Source organism: Oreochromis niloticus, linkage group LG3 (genome assembly GCF_001858045.2).
Source record: "Oreochromis niloticus isolate F11D_XX linkage group LG3, O_niloticus_UMD_NMBU, whole genome shotgun sequence".
NCBI classification, from domain to species: domain Eukaryota; kingdom Metazoa; phylum Chordata; class Actinopteri; order Cichliformes; family Cichlidae; genus Oreochromis; species Oreochromis niloticus.
In genome coordinates, this window is record NC_031967.2 from 23,751,480 (window position 1) to 23,774,570 (window position 23,091).

The 23,091-nt window shown below is 40.4% G+C and overlaps 1 protein-coding gene across 3 annotated transcripts in view; it reads right to left on the reverse strand.

The window, feature by feature from the left end:
* The window catches only part of rin1b (Ras and Rab interactor 1b), a 41,677-nt gene extending 22,095 nt beyond the window's left edge, over positions 1 to 19,582 (reverse strand). Inside the window, exon 1 of one of the 3 annotated variants that reach the window (XM_005453167.4) lies at positions 19,303 to 19,582. Coding sequence is in view for 2 of the 3 variants with exons in the window: in XM_019356891.2 (XP_019212436.1) it covers positions 14,737 to 14,829 (93 nt within the window). In the remaining variant the exon portion in view is untranslated. Of the gene's footprint in view, positions 1 to 1,291; positions 1,325 to 14,736; positions 15,092 to 19,302 lie in introns of those variants that run through there. The other 2 variants (XM_019356891.2, XM_025905542.1) reach the window with 2 other exon arrangements.
* Positions 19,583 to 23,091: the final 3,509 nt, after the last annotated feature.

The following is a 23,091-nucleotide window of genomic DNA, read 5'->3' on the forward strand; positions in this document are numbered from 1 at the left end:
AGAAGCAGATTGTGGTACAGCAGCACAGTACCAAGGAGGTTAGCACTGTTTCTACACAGCAGGGATGTCCTGGGATCACATTCATAATGTGGCCAGATCCTTTCTGTGTAGAGGTAGTAGTTAGGGTGGTTAGGTTCATTAATTAACAAATTGTGCATAAATAATCTGTCTTTCTCTGTTAGCCCAGTGACAGACTGGAAACCTGTCTAGTGTATACCTCTTCTAGACAGGTTAGACTCCAACCCCTGTGACCCTGATAAGAGTAGGAGGATGGATGGATGCGTTTACTCTCTGCCCCCATAAAAAATGATTAGGTTTCATATTTTCTGTATAACTGTATGTCTCAGATTTCTGTATAGTTTTTATTTCATATTTATATCCTGTTCATAGCCTGTACATAGCTTGTACTCACTACAGCCTGTACATACTTATAGTTATAGAATATTCATAACATACTTCACACTGTGTACATTATAACATACCATAATAGACCCATTTCTGTAATATACTTACACATCTCTATTATTGCTAATTTATATTGTAATATATCTATATCACGGCTAAAACACTTTCTGGATGGATGCAAACTGCATTTCGTTGCCCTGTACCTGTGACATGTGCAATGACAATAAAGTTGAATTCTATTCTATTCTATTCTATGCTATATTTTAATTGCTGTTGTTAGCATTTTGTACCAAGGGAAAGCTTTGAAATGTCTTTACGTTAGTTTTATTAAATAGTCATGAAGCATTTTAGGCTGTAATAAAAAAAATAAACACATGTTAGACTACTACTGATAATAATGATAACAACAATCTATTTGCTTATGAAGTCCCACAACATCAAGAGTCATCAAGAGCAACCAAATTGGGCAAACAGGCAAATCTCAGGCCACCAAGGTTCTTATCCATATCAGATATCATCATGTTGCCTAGCAACAGGCAAAATGACCTATTAGTGGCATTTAAGGATCTAGTACGTTTTAGAAAGGTATGATGTCATGTTAATTACACAGCATTAACATAATATTTATACCCACAACAGTTGAATTACACATAATATATTATGATGTCACTACACTGCCTGGCAACAACCGAACAAATGACCAGTTTTTAGCTTTTATGTACATAACATGTTTTTATTGAGGTGTGGTATCGTTTTTATTCAACAACAAAAACATCACACATATGTCCTCAAAAACTGAATTGTTCATGATAAATTATAAACAGCATCATGTTATCTAGCAACCACCAAGCAATGGCATAAAACAGCATTTATGCACCTACCACACCTTATAAAAGCATTTCATCATTCCAGTTTCATGAACAGGCCAAACAATACTGTCGCATGGGCATACAATAACAGTAATAATAACAAGTTATTCACATGGTGTGGCCCTTCCCCACCAAAAGCTAGCATGACTAGCTTTTTGTGTCGTCCACCTGCTAGCTTAGCATTAAGCTAGGCTCCAACACTGCTGATGGGACACTTCTAATGTAACACCAGACAAACTATAACACTTCACTTGAGTAGAACAGACTAAATTGTTCATTATAGTTCAGAAGAATATATTATGAATATAAACAATAGTGTTAAATGTCAATAACTGCATGGTGTTAGAGTTAGCTTTTATACCCAAGTCCTCCAAAACCTAATCAGTGTCAGTATGTTTACACTGTTGTCAGTTGTACTTCCTGTCTTTATCAGCGTCCCCTCCTTTTGTGATGGTTTGCCCTCATTAGTGTGACCTGTGTTTAGTCTGCAACACCTGTTTCCAATTAGTCATCAGCTTCCGTGGAGTATATAAGCCTCTAGCTGTTTGCTTACCACCTGTTAGATTGTTAATGATTTCTGTTTAAATATGGCTTGACTTTTGCCTGCCCCTCATTTGGCTTGTTTGCCACACAAACTGATATCCTGTGTATGACCATCGTGTGTCTTCTGGATTAAAGACTAGATTTTGGACTTTTATTCTGTCCCAACCCCTCTACCAGCCCCCTCACAAAAGCCCACATAAAGTCTCAGCAAAGTGTTATTTATGTCGTGCTGCGTGTGTGATTTATGCAGAGTGCATTCATTTTTATTTTTTGCATATTTTATAGTGTGCTGTAAAACTGTACTTGCTTGAGATAGATAGCATTATTAGACCAGAGAAAGTCAAGAGATTGAAGTGGTGAGTCAATTTTTTTCTCGATAGAATATTCATGGTCTCATTTAGATCATATTAGCAATCCATTCCTGAGCTTGGTGGAAGAAACACCACCAGTTTCCTGCCATGTTTTTTTTTTAAACTCAATGGCCCTAGTGATGACACTGTGGCTCCTTCAGGCCTGCGCCACACTCGGACTTTTACCGAGTGTGGCGCAGGCCTGTTTCACCAAACTTCAGTTCACAGTTCCTGAACATTTAAAGCAGCTTTACATCCTTCTGTTCCTTCTATAATCTGCCAAAGTCTGTTGTGCATCACATGCTGCACACCTCTCCTCCTTCTGTCACCACTATAGCAGCATTCCTAAAGAATTTATTGCACTTGCGCTTTCTAAACAAATTCACCTTTACGTGGACGTGAAATTAAACTAATTCACTGCTTTTTGGGATTTTTTGTGTTTGCTTATTTTTGGCTCTTTAATGTAAGCTCTCAGTCACAGTGTTACTTTCTCTGTAAGACTGGCTTGCTGCTGGATGTCACACTGTGTGGGCTGCCGGCGAACGCTTGCGAGCGTAGCAGCAGATGGTTGCTATGGCAACCTGGGCCTACACATCCTACCAGGCATTCCCACTCAGTGAAACACCCTTTCTCTAACAAGTTGGAGATGCGCGCACACACACACACACTGTTGGCTGACGGGTGACAGGTTTTTCCGGGGTGCAGAGGTGTTTTATTTCTAGGACGTACTTCTTTCCTTTCTAAAACGTCACTTTTATTCTTAAGGAAAGTGAAGAAATGATGTCATTAATAATCATTATATTTCCAGTTCCTTCCTCCCCTTACATCAGACCGCCGAAGCACAGCTCACACGCAGCGACCTGTTTCAGCGATATTAGTAAAAGCATTATGAATGTTGTTTTCCTTTCAGTATCACATTTGAAATTTTCACATTTTTCATCACCTCCTGTCACCTATTACATAACCCTCCCCTCCTCAAGGAGAAACCAGTTCCCAGTCTGCACCCTGCAGGACCATTAACAGTAAACAGCACAGGAAAGGTTAGGAAACAAGTGCAGCACATATCAGTCACATTAGGCTCTGTGTTTTATGATAATAGCCACCTATATAAGATGCTTTCTCCATATGTGAGAGGAGAGTTTTAAGTGTGTTGTTATTCTTCTTTAGCCTTTTTTTAAACCCAGAATGCTAGTTGTCCAACAGCTGTTAGTATTAAGGTTACATATTTAATTTAAATAAAGGAAGCCACTTGCTGCAAAGGTCAGATCCAAGAGTTGAGCTGCGGACCATAAAATCAAAGAAAACATGCTTTATTATCTCAACTACCTTAAAAATACAGACATCTTTCATTCTGCGTTGGTAATTTTACAAGACCTTTCCACATAAATTGCATCCATGTGTCGTTAAAAGTGGTGCGCTTTAATCAAAAAGCTTTTTCACCATGTTTCATGTTTGTTAATGTTTAAAAAACTACTTACCAAATATTTGATGTGGCAGCAGCACCTCAGCTGTCCTGTCTCATCAAGAAGATGGTGGGAACGCAACAGATTAAAGTACTGCATTTACCAGAGTACTTTGCAGAGCTAAAAGTCTTGTCTCTTTTTTAATTTTTAAATGTTCATTTACTGGCCATGTTAAATGTAGATACCAGTAAAAAAAAATTAAGTGCCTTAAAGCTCGTGAGTCGTGGAAAACATCAGCCAAAATCCCCAATAGACCCAATGTGGCCCACACGTCCCCTCTATGGCATTGTGACTGAGCGGTGTATGTGCTTTGGACGTCACATTTTACACCAACTCCCGCACCAACTGCCCAAGACTGCCCAAGCAAACCAGACCGCCCCCATAACATGCCGAAGGACTTTCGTTGATGATTTACGCACCTTAACCATTGCATGGGATGAGGCCGAAGAAGCTGTAGCTGATCGATTACACCTGCGGAGATCTGCCACCCAATACGCCGAACAGCGTGGGAGGGTAAAAAGCCTTAAACCTGGATTCCTCTTAATTGTTAAAGGAGGCCAAAATACCTGTGACTACAAAGAGTTCTGGCTCCATAGAAGTGAAAACCGACCTCAGACCTGACTACTTTAAGCACTTCCCTGATGACTTAATGCTCTTAATTGCTTATTTGAGGTCATATAGAATAATATACATGAAATCAATTTTGGAAAATTTGGCCACAAGTTTCAGAAAGGAGGATTATCCAGGATGTGCTCATAAATATGGTTTCACAGTAGGATCAGCCCCTCGTTTATCATATCCAAAATACCAATATAGGGATGGAAACATCAGCTTGAATCAGACAAAACACAATAAATAGTAATAACATTGTCTTTTGCAACCAGAGGTGTTGCCCCTTGTGGGTGTTAGGAAAAATGCAGGTGTAAGTACCTCCACTGTTTATGTGTTCTATGTCCTTCTGCAGTCTATGCCCTATAACATCTATAACAGCCTGATCTTGAGGTTTTAGCTAACTTCATTTAAGAGTTCCCATCATTAGCCAAAGCTGAAGTTAATAAAATCTCCTATTTCTTGATATTGCCTGTTTCATCGAGCTGTGGTCGGCTATCGGCCATGCCTAACTGTCCACTGTCAGAAATTTCAAACCTAATTTCAAACAAGAAAATCCCATTTTGTTGGCTTGAAATACGAAGACTGCTTTTGTTTACTTCGAGTAGCTATTGTTTCAGAAAATACTGAATTGTGAAGCTGCAAATCTGCCACTGCTATCTTGGCAAGCCTCACGACAGGCAGTTTTAAATGAATAAAACAAAGGATGAATGTTTATCCTTCAAAAAAATAAAAAACTCAGACACACTTTACATGTGCGTCACAAGTCAACAAGCAGCATCACTGTAAAAGTACAAGTCATAAATTAAGCTGCTTTAAGAATAATTAAAATTTTAAATAAGTTGTTTGTGTGTATATGTGCATGTGTTTGTGACTCTGAGTGGGTTTGGAGAGTCACATCATTGTGTATCTGGAGTCAACTACAGTCCAATGACCCGAACAGACACACACACACACATACACACACACACACACACACACACACACACACACACACACACACACACACAAGGCCACAAGACGAGCAGAGAGAGAATGAGAGAAAAAACATAGAGCAAGACAAATGTTTCACTAGCCACTTCCAGGTCCACCTTACATAAAATGCAATGCTGCCCACACACACACACACACACAGACACACACACAAACACACACACACAGAAAGTCTTATGTAATTCCCTCAGAGAAAGAGAGAGGGAGAAACACAAAAGAAAGATAAAAGATAAAATGATGAAAAGAGAAGAGAGAAAAGCCGGCACTGCAAATTAAAGCTTGGATAAGGAAATCACAACATCGGTGGGCCCGCAGCGCTGTGAGCTGGCAGATTGGAAATGTAATAAGCAGAAGGAGACGACGCACGCTGTATATCTAACAAGGTGTTTTTGCACCTGAGGGCAGCAGCTGCAGCATAAGCAGCAGCAGTGGGAGCCCAGCGGGGTAGAGCATAAAGTCTGATGCTGCTGATCGCACTCAGTACTTAACAAGAAGTAGATGAAGAGACAGTTAGGGCAAGACTTGACTGAAGCGGGATGGGGAGAGGAGGAGGAGGAGGAAAGGAGTGCTGAGCCCAGTAGTGCGATTCAGTGGGGAGTTGTTGAGGATTTTTAGAGAACCTTAAATTATGTTCCTCTTCTGGGAAAAAGGTAGAGGGGAGAAGAGCTTGTACAGTCAAAACTGGAGTGAGTGCTACAGAGGGGGGAAAAAAAGAGAAGCAGCAGGCTGTTGGTGGGTAATTCGAGCAGGAAACATCAGATTTTATTGTGCAAATAATGACTGACTGCTGGAGAAAACCTGACTACACCTTTTGGAGAGGAGATGAGAAATTTTGAAAGAAATTCGAACATGAGCGCGATGCTGCACAGAAGGACTGCGAGCGATGACGGGCTGACGGAGTGACTCAAACCCTGACAAAGGACGATTTTACAACAGATGTGAGAAAACACAGCAGGTGCAATAGGTATCAGTGTTTTGTTTAGATTTCATAGGCAGTGGTGCATCATAAAAGGTGCACAGAGATTACATCACCACCTGTCTGTCACTGGACAACAACTCAGGACTCGAGAGAAAAACGGCTTTTAGGGCTGAATGTGAGTAAGTCACATTGTGGGGGATGAACGAGATCGCTAACAGTGACCAGCTGCTATGCTAGAAGCTCAGCTTCATGCAGATGGTCAACATCATGGTGTCCAGATTTGCAGGACACAGTTTGTCCGCCTCCACAGCAGCGTCCACTCAGGATGCACAGAAGCACAGTGGCGCCCCCAAGGGATCGAGCTTGTTTGAAGACTTCACAGACAATGAACCCAAAAAGCTTTGCTGTGTCATGCATGTGAGGAAGAAGAGTATTGTCAGGTGTGCAAGGCAACTACTGGTTCTACAGCCGTGAAATATGATTGGTCTTCTGGAGCTTCTACCCACCCACCCCCACCCCTCACCAACACCACTGGTCTAGAGTACAGCTGATCTGCAGATGTACAGCGCCATTGGATCTAAGAGTGGATAGGACTGTGCATTGCACATTAACTCAATGTGAAAGGACTCATTACCCTTTAATTATTGTTTTACACCATTATTAGATATTGAAAGCAAATGCTTTGTACTTTAATACATTTCATGTAGATTCATGTTCATTTTAAATATATCTCTGAAAATAAAATAATCCCACGTTATCAGCAGCTCAGGCTACTGGTGGTAGAGGTGGTGCAAGGTGTAGGGGATGTTATCTTGACACACTCTGGGCCCTTTAGTACCAAATAAGAATCCTTTAAACACCACAGCCTGCCTGAGTATTGTTGCTGACCACATCCATCTGTTTATGACCACAGTGTGTCATCCAGCAGGATAACACACCATGTTACAAAGCTCAAAATATCTCTTGAACTACCAACCTCCTGAGCCACATCCAGACCACGTGGCACATCTACAGTCCCATTAGTGGTGAACAGTGAGTTTGTGTTGCAGTTCACTGTAGGAAAAACCATCCAGTGCTGCAATCAATGCAAACAGTAGCTTACCACATAGATCAGCAGTCCCCAACCCCCGGGCCACGGACCGGTCTGTGAGTTGTTTGGTACCAGGCCGCAAGAGTTGAGGTTCAGGTGTGAAATTTATGGCTTTCAGGGTTTTTATCAGTTTTTATCGTTATTTTTTTAGCGTTTTTAGCGTTATCGTCAGTGTCCCTGGGCCTTTTCCCGAGTGTTATGAATAAATCTTCTTTTTTGGTACCGGTTCTGGTTTTATTTTGTTGTATTTATACGCGACACCTTAAAGGCCGGTCTGTGAAAATATTGTCGGACATAAACCGGTCCATGGTGCAAAAAAGGTTGGAGACCGCTGACATATATGATTAACTAAAACTTGTGCATCCTTTCTTGCAACAAACCATAGATGTTTGCTTTGACAAATTACCTTCTGTTACAGTAAGGAGGAAAAAGTCCTCTTGCACGAACTTTAGACCTACCTGAGACACAACAAGTAATCCATCAAAGAAAGCCTAGTGTTTTGCAGTCACAAGGAGGGAGAACATTTAAAAATAAATAACAGACTGTGTGATAAAAAACCTAATGTAATGTAACATTAGTTATAACCAAAAACTTGATGAAAAATCCAGAGTATTGCAAAAAACAACCCTCCTGAAATGTGAAATCAGTCTGTCCCAGCTTGTTGCATGCTGCCCCTTTATCCTCCCTCCTGCTTCACACGGTGGACTCCTGCATTTCCCAGCATTCATTTCAGCAGCCTCCAGAGAACACTCATAAACTTGTTTTCAGCTGAGTTTTATGTGTAGGTGGATGTAGCCATATAATGACAGAGGTAGTAATAGCAAAGCAGCGCAGGCGTCCAGTTAAGCAGAAACCTCCACGATTTACACATCTGCAAGCTGTGATCTGCAAGCCTGATCAGTTATCCCAAATAATGAGATGGGAAATGCTGCTGGTGATTGATGCACTGTCAAAAACGTCAAAGAAAATTCTAAATCATCAGTACAGTACTTCGCATTTTGCCAGCTATTCACAGGGGAAAAAACAAACCCTAATGCAATAAGTCCAGGGAAAGTTAGAGAGGCTCCTGAGACGGCAGCAGAGGAGGAACGAGGCGGAAACTTAAATCTCAACAACCCACCCACTTTTCACTGAGCTGATGCGGCTACGCTGCCTTCAACTTCTGCCACACCGAGTGAAATCCACCGAGTTCTCACAAATGTAAACTCCAGCCAATAAACATGCAGCGACAGTAATGCTGAAAGCAGATAGCAGTGCCGTGCACTTTGCTCATTGTTACATCCTACATACGGTATTTCCATCTGGAGTCTTTGATAAGCAGGTGCTGGAAATTCACCTTTTTTTTAAAAATCATCTTTTACAGATTTTACATTTAGCAGGGACATTACATTTCATGGATATACGCTGATGTTGCAGCTCTGAGAAATCCACAGGATGCACAGATTTCTGCACGTTTATAGCAGCTTACCATCGACAAATGAACATGACTAATAATAAAAATTAACAGGTTATTGTGCGCATTTATTAATCACATACAGACGAAAATGTATTTTTCCCAAGTGCTGTTAAACAGAGCAAGGAAAGTTTAACACAGATTTTCCAAACATCCTAGATGCTTACATTATTTCACGTTCCCCATGGTATCAAAATTTTGACCTCCCTGATGCTGAAAGTCAGTTGTGTGTTCTTTTTGCTGGATAACAGCCTGCAGTCGTTTGTTGTAGTTTTCAGTAAGTATCACTCACGTCTCCTCAGCAATCCCAGCCCATTCTTGTTTGATGAAATTCTCAAGCTCCTCCAGGTTTGATGGTCTTCTGGCACAGACCTTGCTCTTCAGTTCACCCCACAGATTTTCAAGTTGGTGCTTTATGCAGGCTAGTCAGTAATGTTCACTGTGGTCTTCTGAAGGTAGGTCTTTGGGTCATTGCTGTGTTGGAAGACTTGGGTTTTTCTTTCTGAATCTTCACATATCTTTCTGTCATGATTCCTTCCACCTTGATAAGATTCCTGGTTTCAGATATTCTGAAGCATCCCCACAACATAATACTCCACCATGTTTCACTGTGGAGTTGTTTTCCTCTCCCTTCTTTCTCCAAACATAAGCAGCATCTCTGTGGCCAAAGAGACATAGTTTTTGGGTCATCTGAGATCTTGTGCCACACTTACAGAGTACATAATCTTTCTCCAGGAGGCCCTTTAATCAGTCAGTAGTCAGTAGTTTTCTTTCCAGAGTCCTTGAAATCTTTGGCTTCCCACCTCTGCCAGGTTTAAACTGTCTAAACTGACTACTTTTGTTTTTGACATGATGCTTTTTCAAGAAACAGCTCCAACCCATGCTGGAGGTTTTATACTGTGTGTAAATTGAAAGTTAAGCCATACTTTTAATTTGATTTTACAAGTTTTGAGCATCACAAAGTTAAACCACATCATTGCACAATTAGAGGTTTGTGCTATGGCTCAATAAACATCTCATTTTTTCTGTAACTGTATAGAAAAAAATATTCATTAATTCTTAGAAATGCTTTAAAGAAAATGCTTAAAGAAAAGTAGAATGTTTAGAAATACTATGTTGACAATCCCTTAACTGTTAAAAATGACTTTTGACAAAAACTATAAAATTCATAGGCCGAATAGCTGTCCTCACCTGTATAGCATTCACTCCAGCAGATCAGCTGATCTCAGTGCTAACCCAAATCAGCTGTAGGTTCAGCTGATAAGCCTTTCTACATTCAGTTGGCAAATGTAGCGTAGAACATGCTTTTTAAGTCTTTTTAGCTCACATCAGTTGTTGCTTATTGCAAGCCTCTTTGCAACCCACTGTCACCACAACACCTCTTCTCTTGTCATTTCAGACAATGTGTCTTACTGCTGCAGCAGAAAAGGTTTTCCTGCTCCGAAGAGGATAGTGGCAGGAAAAATGTGTACAGGCATTAATGTATTGCGATTAATTTATATTTGTTTTTTCTGACCAGTATGGCGGCCACATTGCTGGAGTTATGAGCGGTGGCCAGTGGTCTATCAACATGAATGTAACTACACACTGTTATATACACAGCATACGCCAGCTCTAACTTCATAATAGTCGAAGCCTTAACATTTCGAGCAGAGGTACAAACACAAATCAGACTAACAACTGTGTACTTAACGTTCAGCATAAATTCTTGCTTTGACGCCAGCCACTCTCTCATCAGTCTGTAAAATCTCTCATTTGCATAAGAGTGACCATGACAGTGGATAAGTATAGCCAGCAGCCCATCACTGCATGCGTAGGATGACTAATGGAACAACATAATTGCAGTGGGCTATAAGTATCCACAGGGGGCAACAGTGGGCACGGGGGCCTGCTGACTGATGACAGGTGTCCGTTTTGATGCCTGCTGCATAAGCGGCATAGCAAAGGCACTCAGGGCCAGTGACAAGGAAGTGAGAGCTGTGTGTTGTGTGTATGTGTGTGTGTGCATGACGAAGTAGTACAAAGGCATTAGTATGAGTCAGAAGCAACACTTGGGCTGTAGGAGAGAAGAAGGACTGTTAGCATAACTGTGAATTTTCATAATTTTAGAAGCATATCGGTTAACTGATGTGGTGATTCAGAAGGAGCATTATCACAAATAGTTCTGTCAGACCAGAGATGCGTGTCTGTGTGTGTGTAATGAGAGAAAAGCTAAATGTAATCCATTATGATGTCAAATCATTTAACTGTTCCATTTTTGGTCCATAGTGTGACACAGAGGTCAGCCTGCAACCTATAATCATTCAGCTTTTGTTGGTGGCAGCTTTACGGATATAATGCATGTTAAAATCTTATGATTATTTGAATTCAGGATAATTTGGCGTGAATAATTGCGTGTTTAGCACTGAAAAGAGCAAATATGAGGTGTGGAGACCGCAGTTATTATGAGGCGCAAATCTAATATAGGATATTTTTAGATTTGATACAGATCCCAAATTGGATAAGTATGCACATTCAGACAGAAAAATAAAATGAAGCATGATTTAAACATAAGAAATGAAAAAGATCGTCCACAGTATTGAATTCCTCCTATTAAAACTATGTATAAAAGCACATTTAGACTGAAAATAAAGTATAGTATAGATATAGTACACATTTACAGCAGTCATTAACCCTGAAAAAGGAAAAACTCTGAAAAGCACCTACTGAATACAACAACATACAGATATTTTTCTCAGGAGTGACTAAAAGCAGAGCTGAAAGTATGTGAATGTTAGCACTAAATTCAGCAGGTGAACAGAAACACCAGCTGAATGATAGAGCTGGCTGTTGGCTGGAGTAGATGCACGTGTTAGCTAAACTATTAGCTATAGTAACTCGCACAGTAGTGCCAAGCAGCAGCTCCTGGGGCAGTAAAATAAATTTAATGTGGACATGCCAAAACTTGAGTTCACTTTGAGAGCAAATGTTTCCCTCTAATCAACTGTACAAGGAGTCATGTTTGTCTGAAAGGTTGAAAGTTATCATTATTAGAGAGGTGGATGCTAACACAGCGGGCTATTATGCTAGCTCTCTGCTAGGTTTTCACCTATGTTATTTTAAGTCAGTGAAATTCACATATTTTTGGTGTTGGTGCCTTTATGAATATTCCCATTACATTTTTCAGTAACACATTTTCAATTCAGTAACATATTTCTAACTGTAATCACATTACAGTTAGATTTACCGCATGCTAACACAAAGCTATAGTGAATAACTAAGAGTGATGTTAAGGCTGAGTCCTGGGCCCAGCCCAGCAGCCAGAGGCTGAACTTCAACAGGTAACAAAGGCAGTGATGAGTTTCTACCTGTTCATGTTTCTAATGTATTGATCGCATTAAAGTCTCAGATTCTCAACTTTGCTCTGTGTTCAGACTTAAATACTCAAACAAAGATGTTGTATGTTTGCTCACTAGGATAACCGTTTGTGTTGGTGTGCGGGACTGTGGCCTCAGGTTTATATTGTTAACTGGTTATTATGTGACAACGCATTTAAGCCATGTTACAGAGTAACGTGAAAACTAATTAACAAGTAATGTAACAAATTACTTTTTTTCTGTGGAATAGTTAAGTAATGTACTGCATTACTTTCAAGAATAGCAGTGACTAATGTGTAATACGTAACCTTTACTGAATAACAACCCCAACACTGCTTGCTAATAAGGGAGCAGCTGAAAGACAACTTAGCACTAATTAGCAGGTATCTGTGTCTGTGGGTACACACATGGGATAAAGTGGGCCAGTGTTCCAGCACCTTCAGCTAATGAGTACTTAAATCTTACAGTTTATGATACAAAAATACTTTCGAGTAAGCATTTTTGTTCTGTGCAGTTTGACACAATGTGTCTACTAGCTAAAGGTACAAACACTGTATTTCACAGGGACAGAAAAAACAGAAACAACATGTTAATGTGTAAAACTGTCAGAGGTGGAAAAAGATGTGGAAGTGTGGAAGAAGAGAGGACAGGAAAGTAAGAAGAAACATTTAAATGGGAAATTTAAAGCTTACATAATGTGATGTGCTGCTGGAGTTGTGTTTTTTCATATTGTGAAATTTTTCTAATAATAACTTCATGTTAATCAAAGGTTATACTCTACAGATAATGCAAGCTGGGTAGTATACAATATTGCGGTACATTTTATAGTGATTGATGTTAAACGGCTGCAGGGCAGGCTGTGGTATCCTTGGTAACTGGCAGGTTAGGTCCTGGCTACTATGAGAGACATTGTAAGAAAGAGAAACGGCACTAAAATAATTAGGCAATGAATTTTGTGTGAGAATTTTGCAACAGGAGGGATGCCTTGAAGGTTCAAATAATTAAAACCACTACAAGCATATAGTACACGATGGCACTATTTGTACCGTATTTGTATTCTGGCTACAAATAAAGGACAAAAACGACAAAACAATAAAGTACATCCGTTTCCCAGGTGACCAGTCCATTTTGCATGTGTCACCAGAGGGCACCAAAGGCCCATAGAAAGCTTTTTCGAAATACAAATGAACTTTAACCTAATGTAATCCTAAATGCTTATTTCGTAACCACAATATTCTGATATGTGATTTGAATGTGTGTGCACATATAAGCAGCATTTATAGACTATTTACATATAAATAATATAAATGTTCTTCAGAAATGTACACATTAATTTGACTGACCAAGCGGTGGTTAGCATACAGCCCAGACTAGCAAGTTTAGACATTAGCAATTTAAGAAACAATATACACAACAAATACAGCTGTTGATATCTATAAGTATTCTCTAATATTGATTATAAATAACAAATTAATAAACTTACGTGAGTGCATTTACGCATGCTCAGAACAGACTTTAGCAACTGCCAATCCACTAAGTCTTGACCATGCTACATAATGCTGTAGAAGAACAGCTATTGGCCAATAAACCCAAGAAGGACCAGTCAAAGAGCTCAAAACTAAACCAATAAAATCAAATCTTTACTGAAAGCATTTTTATCACGAGTGGTTTAGCTTGAAGAGGAGAAAACCTTCTAAAGTCTTATTTGTGGTAAAAGTAAGCAAACTTTTAAAAAATGTTTTTAATCAGATATGTTTTTAATATCCTGATTTAAATTTAAAGTTGAATTTGATAATGCTTCAAAATGTGTTTCAGTGCAGCCGCTGAGTAACAGGACCTGCTTCCAGAAGAACTTTGGTAGGAGTCATCAATGTGAATTTTAGCTGATATTTCACCTTTTTGCTGTCTTTTTATTAGCTAGGATTTGGAAAGCATTCATGATGCCTCATATAACATCTACTCATATAGTGTAGGATGCAGCTGGGTGAATCCAGGAAGAGCAGGAAACCTCAGAGCCAGCAGTCAGCTGACTTCAGCTGGTCCACAAAGGAAATGTGCTGGAGCCCACATTAGACATGTATGCTGCTTTTTTCTAAGTGAGTCATGAGCTACCCATGCACCTTGCTAACTAAGCTTGATAGTATTAGCAGGTAAATTCATATTCAAACCACTCATTCAAATATGTGGCACAGCACGGGAAAAGCCAGTCAGAGACGCCAACCAACTATCCTGCCTGTGCACAAAAACAAACAAAACACAAAAGACAAAAATCACGAACAAGCAGACGTTCCAATATTTCTAATGTTTGTTATCTTAACTTCAGTGTCTGCAAATACGTCTCAAAACTGTCAGAATTTTTGTAAAATGTAAAAGAATGTAAAAAAGTTCAAAGAAAAACTTAACCTTTGTCTGTCTTTAGCATGTTAGCTTCTAGTCCCCCAGAAAACAAGACTAGAAGTTCACAAGGCAGTAGGTGGCGTCACAGTGGCCTCATCTGTTTTCTTATACAGTCTGTGGTCCCACAACAAAACTAAGTGGATGATCATTATCAGCTTTGAGAAAGTCTAAAAAGTGTGGACTATTTGTGAGCAGTGACTATTATTATTCTATACAATTAATCAGTGGATAAAGTATTGACTGAGGTTTGAATTTACTGCAAATCTTATTCACTGTGTCTTTTTCCCACCGTGGTTTGGAGCTTATCTGGAAAGCCTGTACTCGACTTGGAGTGCCAAAGTTGTCCATCTGAACAGGTCATTGAATCTTGCATTTTCCTCATAATAAGAGCTGGAAAAGTTGCCAGAATAACAGCCCGGCCACATTCACTTGTCTCCCACGAAAACTGGAAACCAACTTTCTTCAAGATGCTGTCACTTTGCCGTTGTCACTTCTCAAAAACACATAACAACTGGAATCTCACCACGCGACTGCCAGATTTTCTCACACCGCTTTCAGCAAAAACAAGGCGAAACACCTCTCCTCTCCTTCTTAATCTCTCTTTATCCCGACTGCGGTTAAAGCTGCGATCCAAAATGTGCTTGGAAACAATAGGATCCATACCCTTAAAAAAAGTCTTTTCAGCATTGCAGTTCCTCCTTTTTTCTGGTCGGGCTTGACCTCTGCATGACTGCGTGATTCACAGTGTAACTAATGACGCATGAGGAGCTCTTCATACAAAATGGTATTTTTGTAAAGGACTGTTAGGTAATGTCAGAGGTTTTTCCATAAGCGGGAGTGAATAATATCTCTAAAAGCTGAGCTTTGTCAGGGGTCTTTGGAGAAGATATTGATTGAGTAGATACAGCATCTCGCAGAGTTTGTGCTAATATCAGTTTTAGCAGCTTTTTAAGACTTTGATTAGGAACTTTAAAGTTTAGTTTCATTCTATCAAACACTTTCCCCGAAAGAAACCTCAAACTAGACGATCATGAGTTAGAACTAAAAAATGTTTCCTAAACTATTTGCTGATAAGACTTCAGTGTGTGAATGTGCGTCCATACATTTGATTTGTATTTAAATTCTCCGGCTTTCCTGCGATATCTACCGTGGATTTAATCTCACGAGCGCGGACTTGACAACGACAAAGAGGGATCACTTTCATCTTTCATTTTCAGATTGTGTTAGAGTGACCACAAGAGGACAAAAGCCTGCATTAATACTGTACTCTCTCTGAAGAAGCCGGGGAAGGAGGACGACAACCCAGATCTGTTGGTTTTCAAGTTCTGCTCTATTAAACGACCCCTACTGATTTTTTTAAAGTCCTGTCACAATAAACTTAAAAAAACAACAGTCAACTATATGTTTTTTGACATATTTAATGAGTCAGATTTGGCAAACTCGTCGTCTTTAATCCGTGAACCAGATTCAAATCTTTTATTTTGTAATGTTTTGTTGAGTCAGTGTAGGTAAGCCCTAAACCTCTCGTCTTGAACATTTACCTTGGAGCATTTATCCACCAGACGTGCTCAAGCCTGAGGGAAAAAGCTGTCTGGTTGCCTAAGAAACACACCTATATTAGGACTATAACAACACACTTCCTATATTAATTACACTGCATGAAACAGGTGGAAACACTAAGTGTGTGTTTCTCAGGTTCCTGATAGTTAAGAACATATTCAGCGCAGCTTAAAGTAACTAAACGGTATCCTCCAAATCCTGCCGTTTTACATCAACTCCATCAGCGCTGTGGTGCATACGGTAACAATGAGGAGACTGGGCAGGATCTGTGGTCTTAGCCAGGAAGTAATGAAAATGAGGCAGTGCAGAGCTTCTGATCACATCATGTCTTATCAGTTTTGGAGTATTTGTACTTCGAATGTTGTTTTTCAGAACTCCATCTGTCAATAACTTGTTGAGGAGGAACTGATTAATTTCAACTCCAAAACCAATAGAGGCGTACATTTGGGGATATATCTTTTATTACACAAAAGGCACTCTGTAGTTTGTGATGTGTCCGTGACCTTTTACTTGTTAATACTACATATTTGCTTGCGAGGTAGAGGAGTGCACGTGTGCAGTACGACAAAAGTGTTTGCCTGATCACTTCAGTCATGGTTTCTTTCAAGTGGTTATGTAGGTGTGTTATTTTCTGCTGCCTCTTTAGATGCAGGCGAAGCTTTACGATAACGTTACGAATGCAGCAATCATATCAGCAACTATAAAGACGATATCTGGGGACCTCCCCTCTACCTCTAATGAGAACTACTGACACTGATAAAGATCAATGACATCATTAAGACGTGTTTCGACCACCGGTAGACCACACTCACTTGAAGTTTGTTTCTGCTGCTGACAAACTAAAGCACTTTTTGGCATCTGTAAGTCGTAAGTTTCAAGTTTTTTGCTCAGAAGTTTTGCATTAGCAAGTCAAAGTTTTGAGATAAAACCTGGAAATTGGGACTCAAGTTTCTGAAAAGATCACTTGAAACTTCGAGCTTATGGATGCAAAAAAAAGATGTTTTTCTAGAAATGATTTGCACTAATTATTATGAAGAAATTGGAAGCTGTGTTTTTGTTTGTGTTTGTTAATTCTTATTGTGGTTAATATGAAGCTATAAACAGAGAGCTATACCAAACATACCAGTGAGACAATATCATTAATATCTGCTGTTTTCATACAACTTAAAGTATCATAGTTGTGCTTTAAGTTCTCTCTGTTAAAAGCTAAGGGTGTTGGGGTGGTGACCACAGCTCCAGCAGCACCGTCATGACCGTGGTTGGATAAGGAGTATGTATTTTCCCCATTTTGCATATACTTACAAAAAATACAACTTTTTTTACTCGTATCACATCGCATGCAGCGTTGGGTGCTACTGAGAATTTGTTTTCCTGTTAAAGTGCTGCCCTGCCCTACTGTGCATTTAAATTAATCTGACTCAAGCTGACTGGAGAAGGCGTTCGCATTGGAAAGCGAGCGTCTTACATCCTAAGTTAGTGCAGCTTAACTTGATTATACTGCTGGGACACACTGATGGGAAATGGTTGATATCTAAAAAAAAAAAAAAGCTAATTACATCTTTAATAAAGTTTTGATTTGGTGCCCAAAATAGCCTCTTACTGAACAGTAAGAAACGCTCTCAGTGGAGAAACTGTCTCCTCTGCCAGCAATCCTTATATATCTGCCAGACTTTTCAAAATGGTGGACGTTTGCTTCAGGAGTGAGCACTTTTTTTTCTTTTTTTTCTCTCTTGTGTTTCAAGGTGATGACACAATTTCTTAGCAGTGAAGAGGGGAAGCCTGCCATATACATGAGTCAGGTTACTGTAATGTGTCTGTCTGCGCACCGTTTCCAGCACAGAGGACAGGCTGCTCAGCAAAGGACTGAACTCTGTCCAACAGCTCTGAGCGTCATGCCTGGGCACTCTGCGATCGCACTCCTCCTACACAACACAGGGCAGAAAGCAGCCCCCCCCCCCCCTCCCCCTACACACACATAAATATATACGCACACATTTGGTCAAAATCAACATGTCAGTCCACCATTCAGCAATCACAGACTTCTTGTAGGTAGGACGGCATAATCACAGCAACGACTCGCAAAGCAATCAGTAATGCTCGTGGCCTCATCTGCATCTCCATTTAAAAGAAGGGTGGGGGGGGGTCTTAAAAAATAAATAAATAAAAACTAATTTAAAAAAAAAAACAGCAGTCATGTAAAGTCACAAAACGCCACTTACAGTAATGCGCCTCTCAGAATTAACGAGCAAAACAACAGCAAGGAAGTGGGAACATCACATCTACTCCTACGCAGGCAGGATGGCACTTCAGTTTTAAAGTTATGTAACAGTCCATTGGTGTGAGATTACATTCACTTTGCCCTCTGAGGGGAGACAGGAGATCAAGATACTTCAAAAATAAAAGTCTGAGTGGCTAATTGAACACTGGCATGCCTCGTGAAGGTGCAGCTCAGCCAAAAAAAAGAAAGAAAAGAAAAGAAAGCCAGGCGGATGGATGGATGGGTGGATGGATGGTCATTAGTTCACCTCCAAAACCTGCAGAGATGAAAATTTGCATTATTTCTCGTGGGTGGTTGGTTTGATTAGGTGCTGGAGGAAATGAAAAAAAAAAACGCCCTGAACTTCTGCTTGTCTGAGGTAATATGGTAATTTGAAATTTTCAGGCTGTACACAGAGAAATCTGCAGCACAAACACTGAGAGACAGAAGGAAAAATCATCAGTAAAGTTGAAAGAGGAGCAGCCCGAGTACACACTGCAGACCTGTGGCTGAGAATAATGAACACCTACACCCAAACTGTTATTATCATTTAAAAACATCCATATTAATTCCATGAAACCTCCACTCTGAGCTTTGGGTCGTGCATCAGCCTCACTCCCACCCGCCCCCTGCAGCAACGCTTTCCGACCGTCCTAATCACTAATTGATTAATTGGCAAAAACTTTAATGTCGAGGGGACGCACACGCGTGAATCACCGAGCTGCATTGTTTACCGAGACGTCCCCTGCTGACCGGAAACTACGTTAAACAACAAACGCCGACGCGCTTTGAACTTGAGAAGAGAAAGGGGACCTTCAAAAGGGAGGAGAAAATATTAATACAGCCACTGGAGCCTGGAGCCGTGCTGCATGTGCCAACTCTGCAGGAACTACCTCTGCATTTTTTTTTCCAACTTCACGCAGTCTATTTATTTTATTTATTTATTTTTTAATCTTCACAGCCAGTCACACCTGTCTCCCTTTTTCTTTTTTCTTTTTAACGCAAATTCCGATTCCAAAAAAACAAAAACAAACTTACCTTCTATCTGAAGGTGGGAACAGGTGCTGCGGGGCGCTGTGCGCGGTCTGCTGTCTTAATTAAGCGTCCGCGAGAGTTTGATGGTTATGTACGAAGAGGGTGCCGAGCCTCCGAGTCCGAGCACCATGCTGTGGGAACACGGGCTTGTCAAGAAAATGCGCACAACACCGGCGACAAGGCGGAGGAGCGCATTTTTAATTCTGTCTGAGCATCTGAAGTGATACACAGTCACAGCAGAGACACACTATGTGCCCCCCCTCCCGCCTCCCTGACTCTGACACTCACTCACTCACACCAATCCAAATCACACCATGCCAGGGAAAATATTCTGCTTGTAAATCCACTTTTTTTTTTGACATAGTGGACACGATATTTAAAAAAGGGCGTTTCCCGTGTAATAATGCAGGAGCCTCACAAAACTTTAAGCCCTTTATAATGTTCTCATGAGGTTGATGAACTCCATGAAGGAAGGCAGCACCAGTGCAAACTATAAAGGACGAAATCATTTGTCTTTTAGGGGACACAAGGCACGTTTGAAACTGAATTAAATCAGTGATATAACCAAGAAAATAGCGTAAAAATATGATAAAGAGAGTTTTTACTGCAGAAAGGCAGCGAATCGTCCCACTTCTGTTCCCCTAATGAAGCCCTTGTGCATATAACGCGCTGTTCAGGTGGAAGAGAAAGCGCACAAAGGTCCTGAAAATGCTAATTGAAACAATTTGCATTTTCCCACAGAGACTAAACGATCAGAAATAACACAGCTCTTTATAAAACTGCGTGTGTGTGACCATGGGAGAGCTGTGAGAAGCGTCACATAACCGGAACTGGACTTTGACGCACTGTGCGCTTTTTTGTGAGAGCTATTTCTGGACTGCTGCATCCATCTTTTTTTTTTTCTTACAGGTGAAGGTGTGTGGTTCTGCTAATGGCCGCCAGGTGGCGCCAGAGTCCGCGCTTTATGTCATCGACATGGCCAAAAAGCTCCAGAAGTTTTCAGAAACAGGTGAAGATTTGGTTCTGGTTCTTTATGTGTGACTTTGAACAAACTTTATTTATAGTATTCTATATCTAATGAATGATGTAATATTTTCACAAATCACATATGTGAAGCAGACAAAACATAAATAATAAACGTTTAAACACACTAAACTGACATTTGACAACTTGAACTGTGTTTAGACTGAATGTAGAACTATCACATTACTAACTAACTAACTATAACTATAACTTCATGTGGCCATGGGAAACTAACTAACTAACTAATTGTATTGGATACCTATAACTACCAATCTAACTATAAGAACTATTACTTGATATGCTCAGTATGTTGATTGGGGTTGACAAAGTGGGGCGTGTTGCCAGATTTCCCCCGTTGTAATACAATAAAGCATTAGCCTACATTATGTTGATACTGATAATAAACCAGGATAAAAAATGGAAAGAGCTTGATTAAATGCTAATCAAATTCTAGTAAGTCACCAGTCTGTCACAGGGTTAATAGAAAGAGACATGTCAGGCAACCACACAGCGTCACATCTACACCTACGGCCAATTTAGAATCACCCATTAACCTAACAGGCAAAGTGGACTCTGAGAGGAAGAAGGGGTGCCCAGAGGACGCCCACATAGGAACAGGGATAACAAGCAAAGTCCACACAGGCAGACCTGAGTCGAGCAGAAGGTTTGAACCACAAACCTTTCTGCCATGGGACAAGAGGGCAAACCATTGCACCGTTGTGCCACAAAACTCTTGCCCTGAATTTTAATTATATGAGCTTTGATACTGTTGGTCATATATGACCTTTTATAAGCCCAATTTTTTATTTTTTTACATATGCTGCACCATCCATATATTCATTATCTTTAGCTTATCCTTATCAGGCTGCCAGGGGAGGGGAAGCTGGAGCCTGTCCCAGCTACCATGGGGCGAGAAGCGGGGTACACCCCGGACAGGTCGCCAGTCTGAGGCAGGCCTAACACAGAGTCACAAACAACCACTCACACCTATGGGTAATTTAGAATCACTAATTAAACTACATGCACTAACTGACATTGTGTTAATGTAGCATTAACATATTAATGCACAATGCTACAATCCTCCCAGGAGTAGATGTCACAGCAAATTCACCCGAAGGTCAGACTGTGTAAAAAAACTCCAAGAGCTACATGTCAGAGTCTACAGGCCTCAGTTATCTATAAAAGTTCATGTACAGATGTTTGATTCACACCACTAAATTTAGAGAAAACCAAACACCTCATATCAGCTGTAGGCACAATGTTGGAGAGGTGATGTTTTGGGCTTGTTTTGCAGCCAGGACCTGGACATCACGCACTAACAGAGTCAGCCATGAACTCCTCTGTATACCAAAATATTCTAGAGTCAAATGTGAGGTCATCAGTCTGACAGCTAAAGAGCTGCTACTGCTACGCTTGGCTGAAACTGGGTCATGCAACAGGACGATGACCCCAAACACAGTCAAGGTCCAGACTGCTGTGGTGGGACCTTAGCTGTGCACGAATGAATCAAAAGACTGGACCAAAATCCTACCACAACAGTGTGAGAGACTCATAAAGGCACGCAGGAAATGATTACTTCAAGTTACTGCTGCTAAACGAGGTTCTACAAGCTACTGAATCACGAGGTGTATTCATTTTTTCACATGTCTGTAGCTGCTTCAGTTCCTGGCTTCTGTTATCCATGTACACTCTCACATTGTTATGGAACAAAGCCATGATTAATGTTATGACTTATATCTTTGCTTTTACTGCCAGATGTGCAGACATAATAAGCTGCTGTGAACAAACTTCCTGACAGAAATCGTTGTGGGTGCAGAACGCGCTGCATGCATGAAATAGAACTGGACCTCAGTTTTGCTCATGTGGTTAACGAGAGGCTGATTATTTAGAATAAGGGAGTCGAGATTCGAAGGTCACGTCGCTGTGATGTTTGTCTGTCCACGTATTTCTCTGCGGTGCTTCAGGAGAAGGTCAGATCTAGGTGTTTTTACCCTAACCTCATGCCTCTCTGTATATTGTTTCTCAGATCAGCTCTAACATGATAATGTGCCTGCCTGCCCACACTCCTCATTATTTATCCTTCTGAATGCTCGGTTTGCTGGTGCTCTGCCAGCTCCAGATGTTATTTGAAGTCTGGCATCACATCATTATTCTCTGGGCCTCTGCCATGCGTCCTGTGTTCACATTCATTCCTCTGCACACTCTTTAATCTAATTAGGATTGTTTTCTTGTTTCTTGCAGTCTGACTTGTTTTCTTGTCATTTTCATGCCTCCCTGGACCCGTCCTTGACGAGTGTAACTGTGAAGCTCAGCCATTTTTAAAATGATGACAATGACATTTACAAAATGATGTCTGGCATGTGGGACTTTCTTCTTCTTCTGCTGCTCTTTATTTGGCCTAAAAAGAACATTGTATTAGTATAGCTGCATTTTAATACTGTCATTCAGGGCTGTTGTCAAGATTTTAGAAATACTGGCGTTAATGTTTTTTAATTACTTACCTTTTTCATATTTATTTAATTCATTTAATGCATTTATTTATTCACGTTTGATTTTATGCGTATGGAAGCAGTTCTCTTGGGAACATTCCTGCTGATATCAGCCGATGCATATTCTGTCAGCTCCACGTGCCGAACTTAACTCTGAATAACTGCATCATTGTCGGTTTTCCTTGAAATAGCACCAGTGTTACATAAATGTGGCCAGAAAACTTTCCAAGAAGTGACTGACCCATGAAATGAGGTGTGAGACGCTGATAAAATGGGCTGT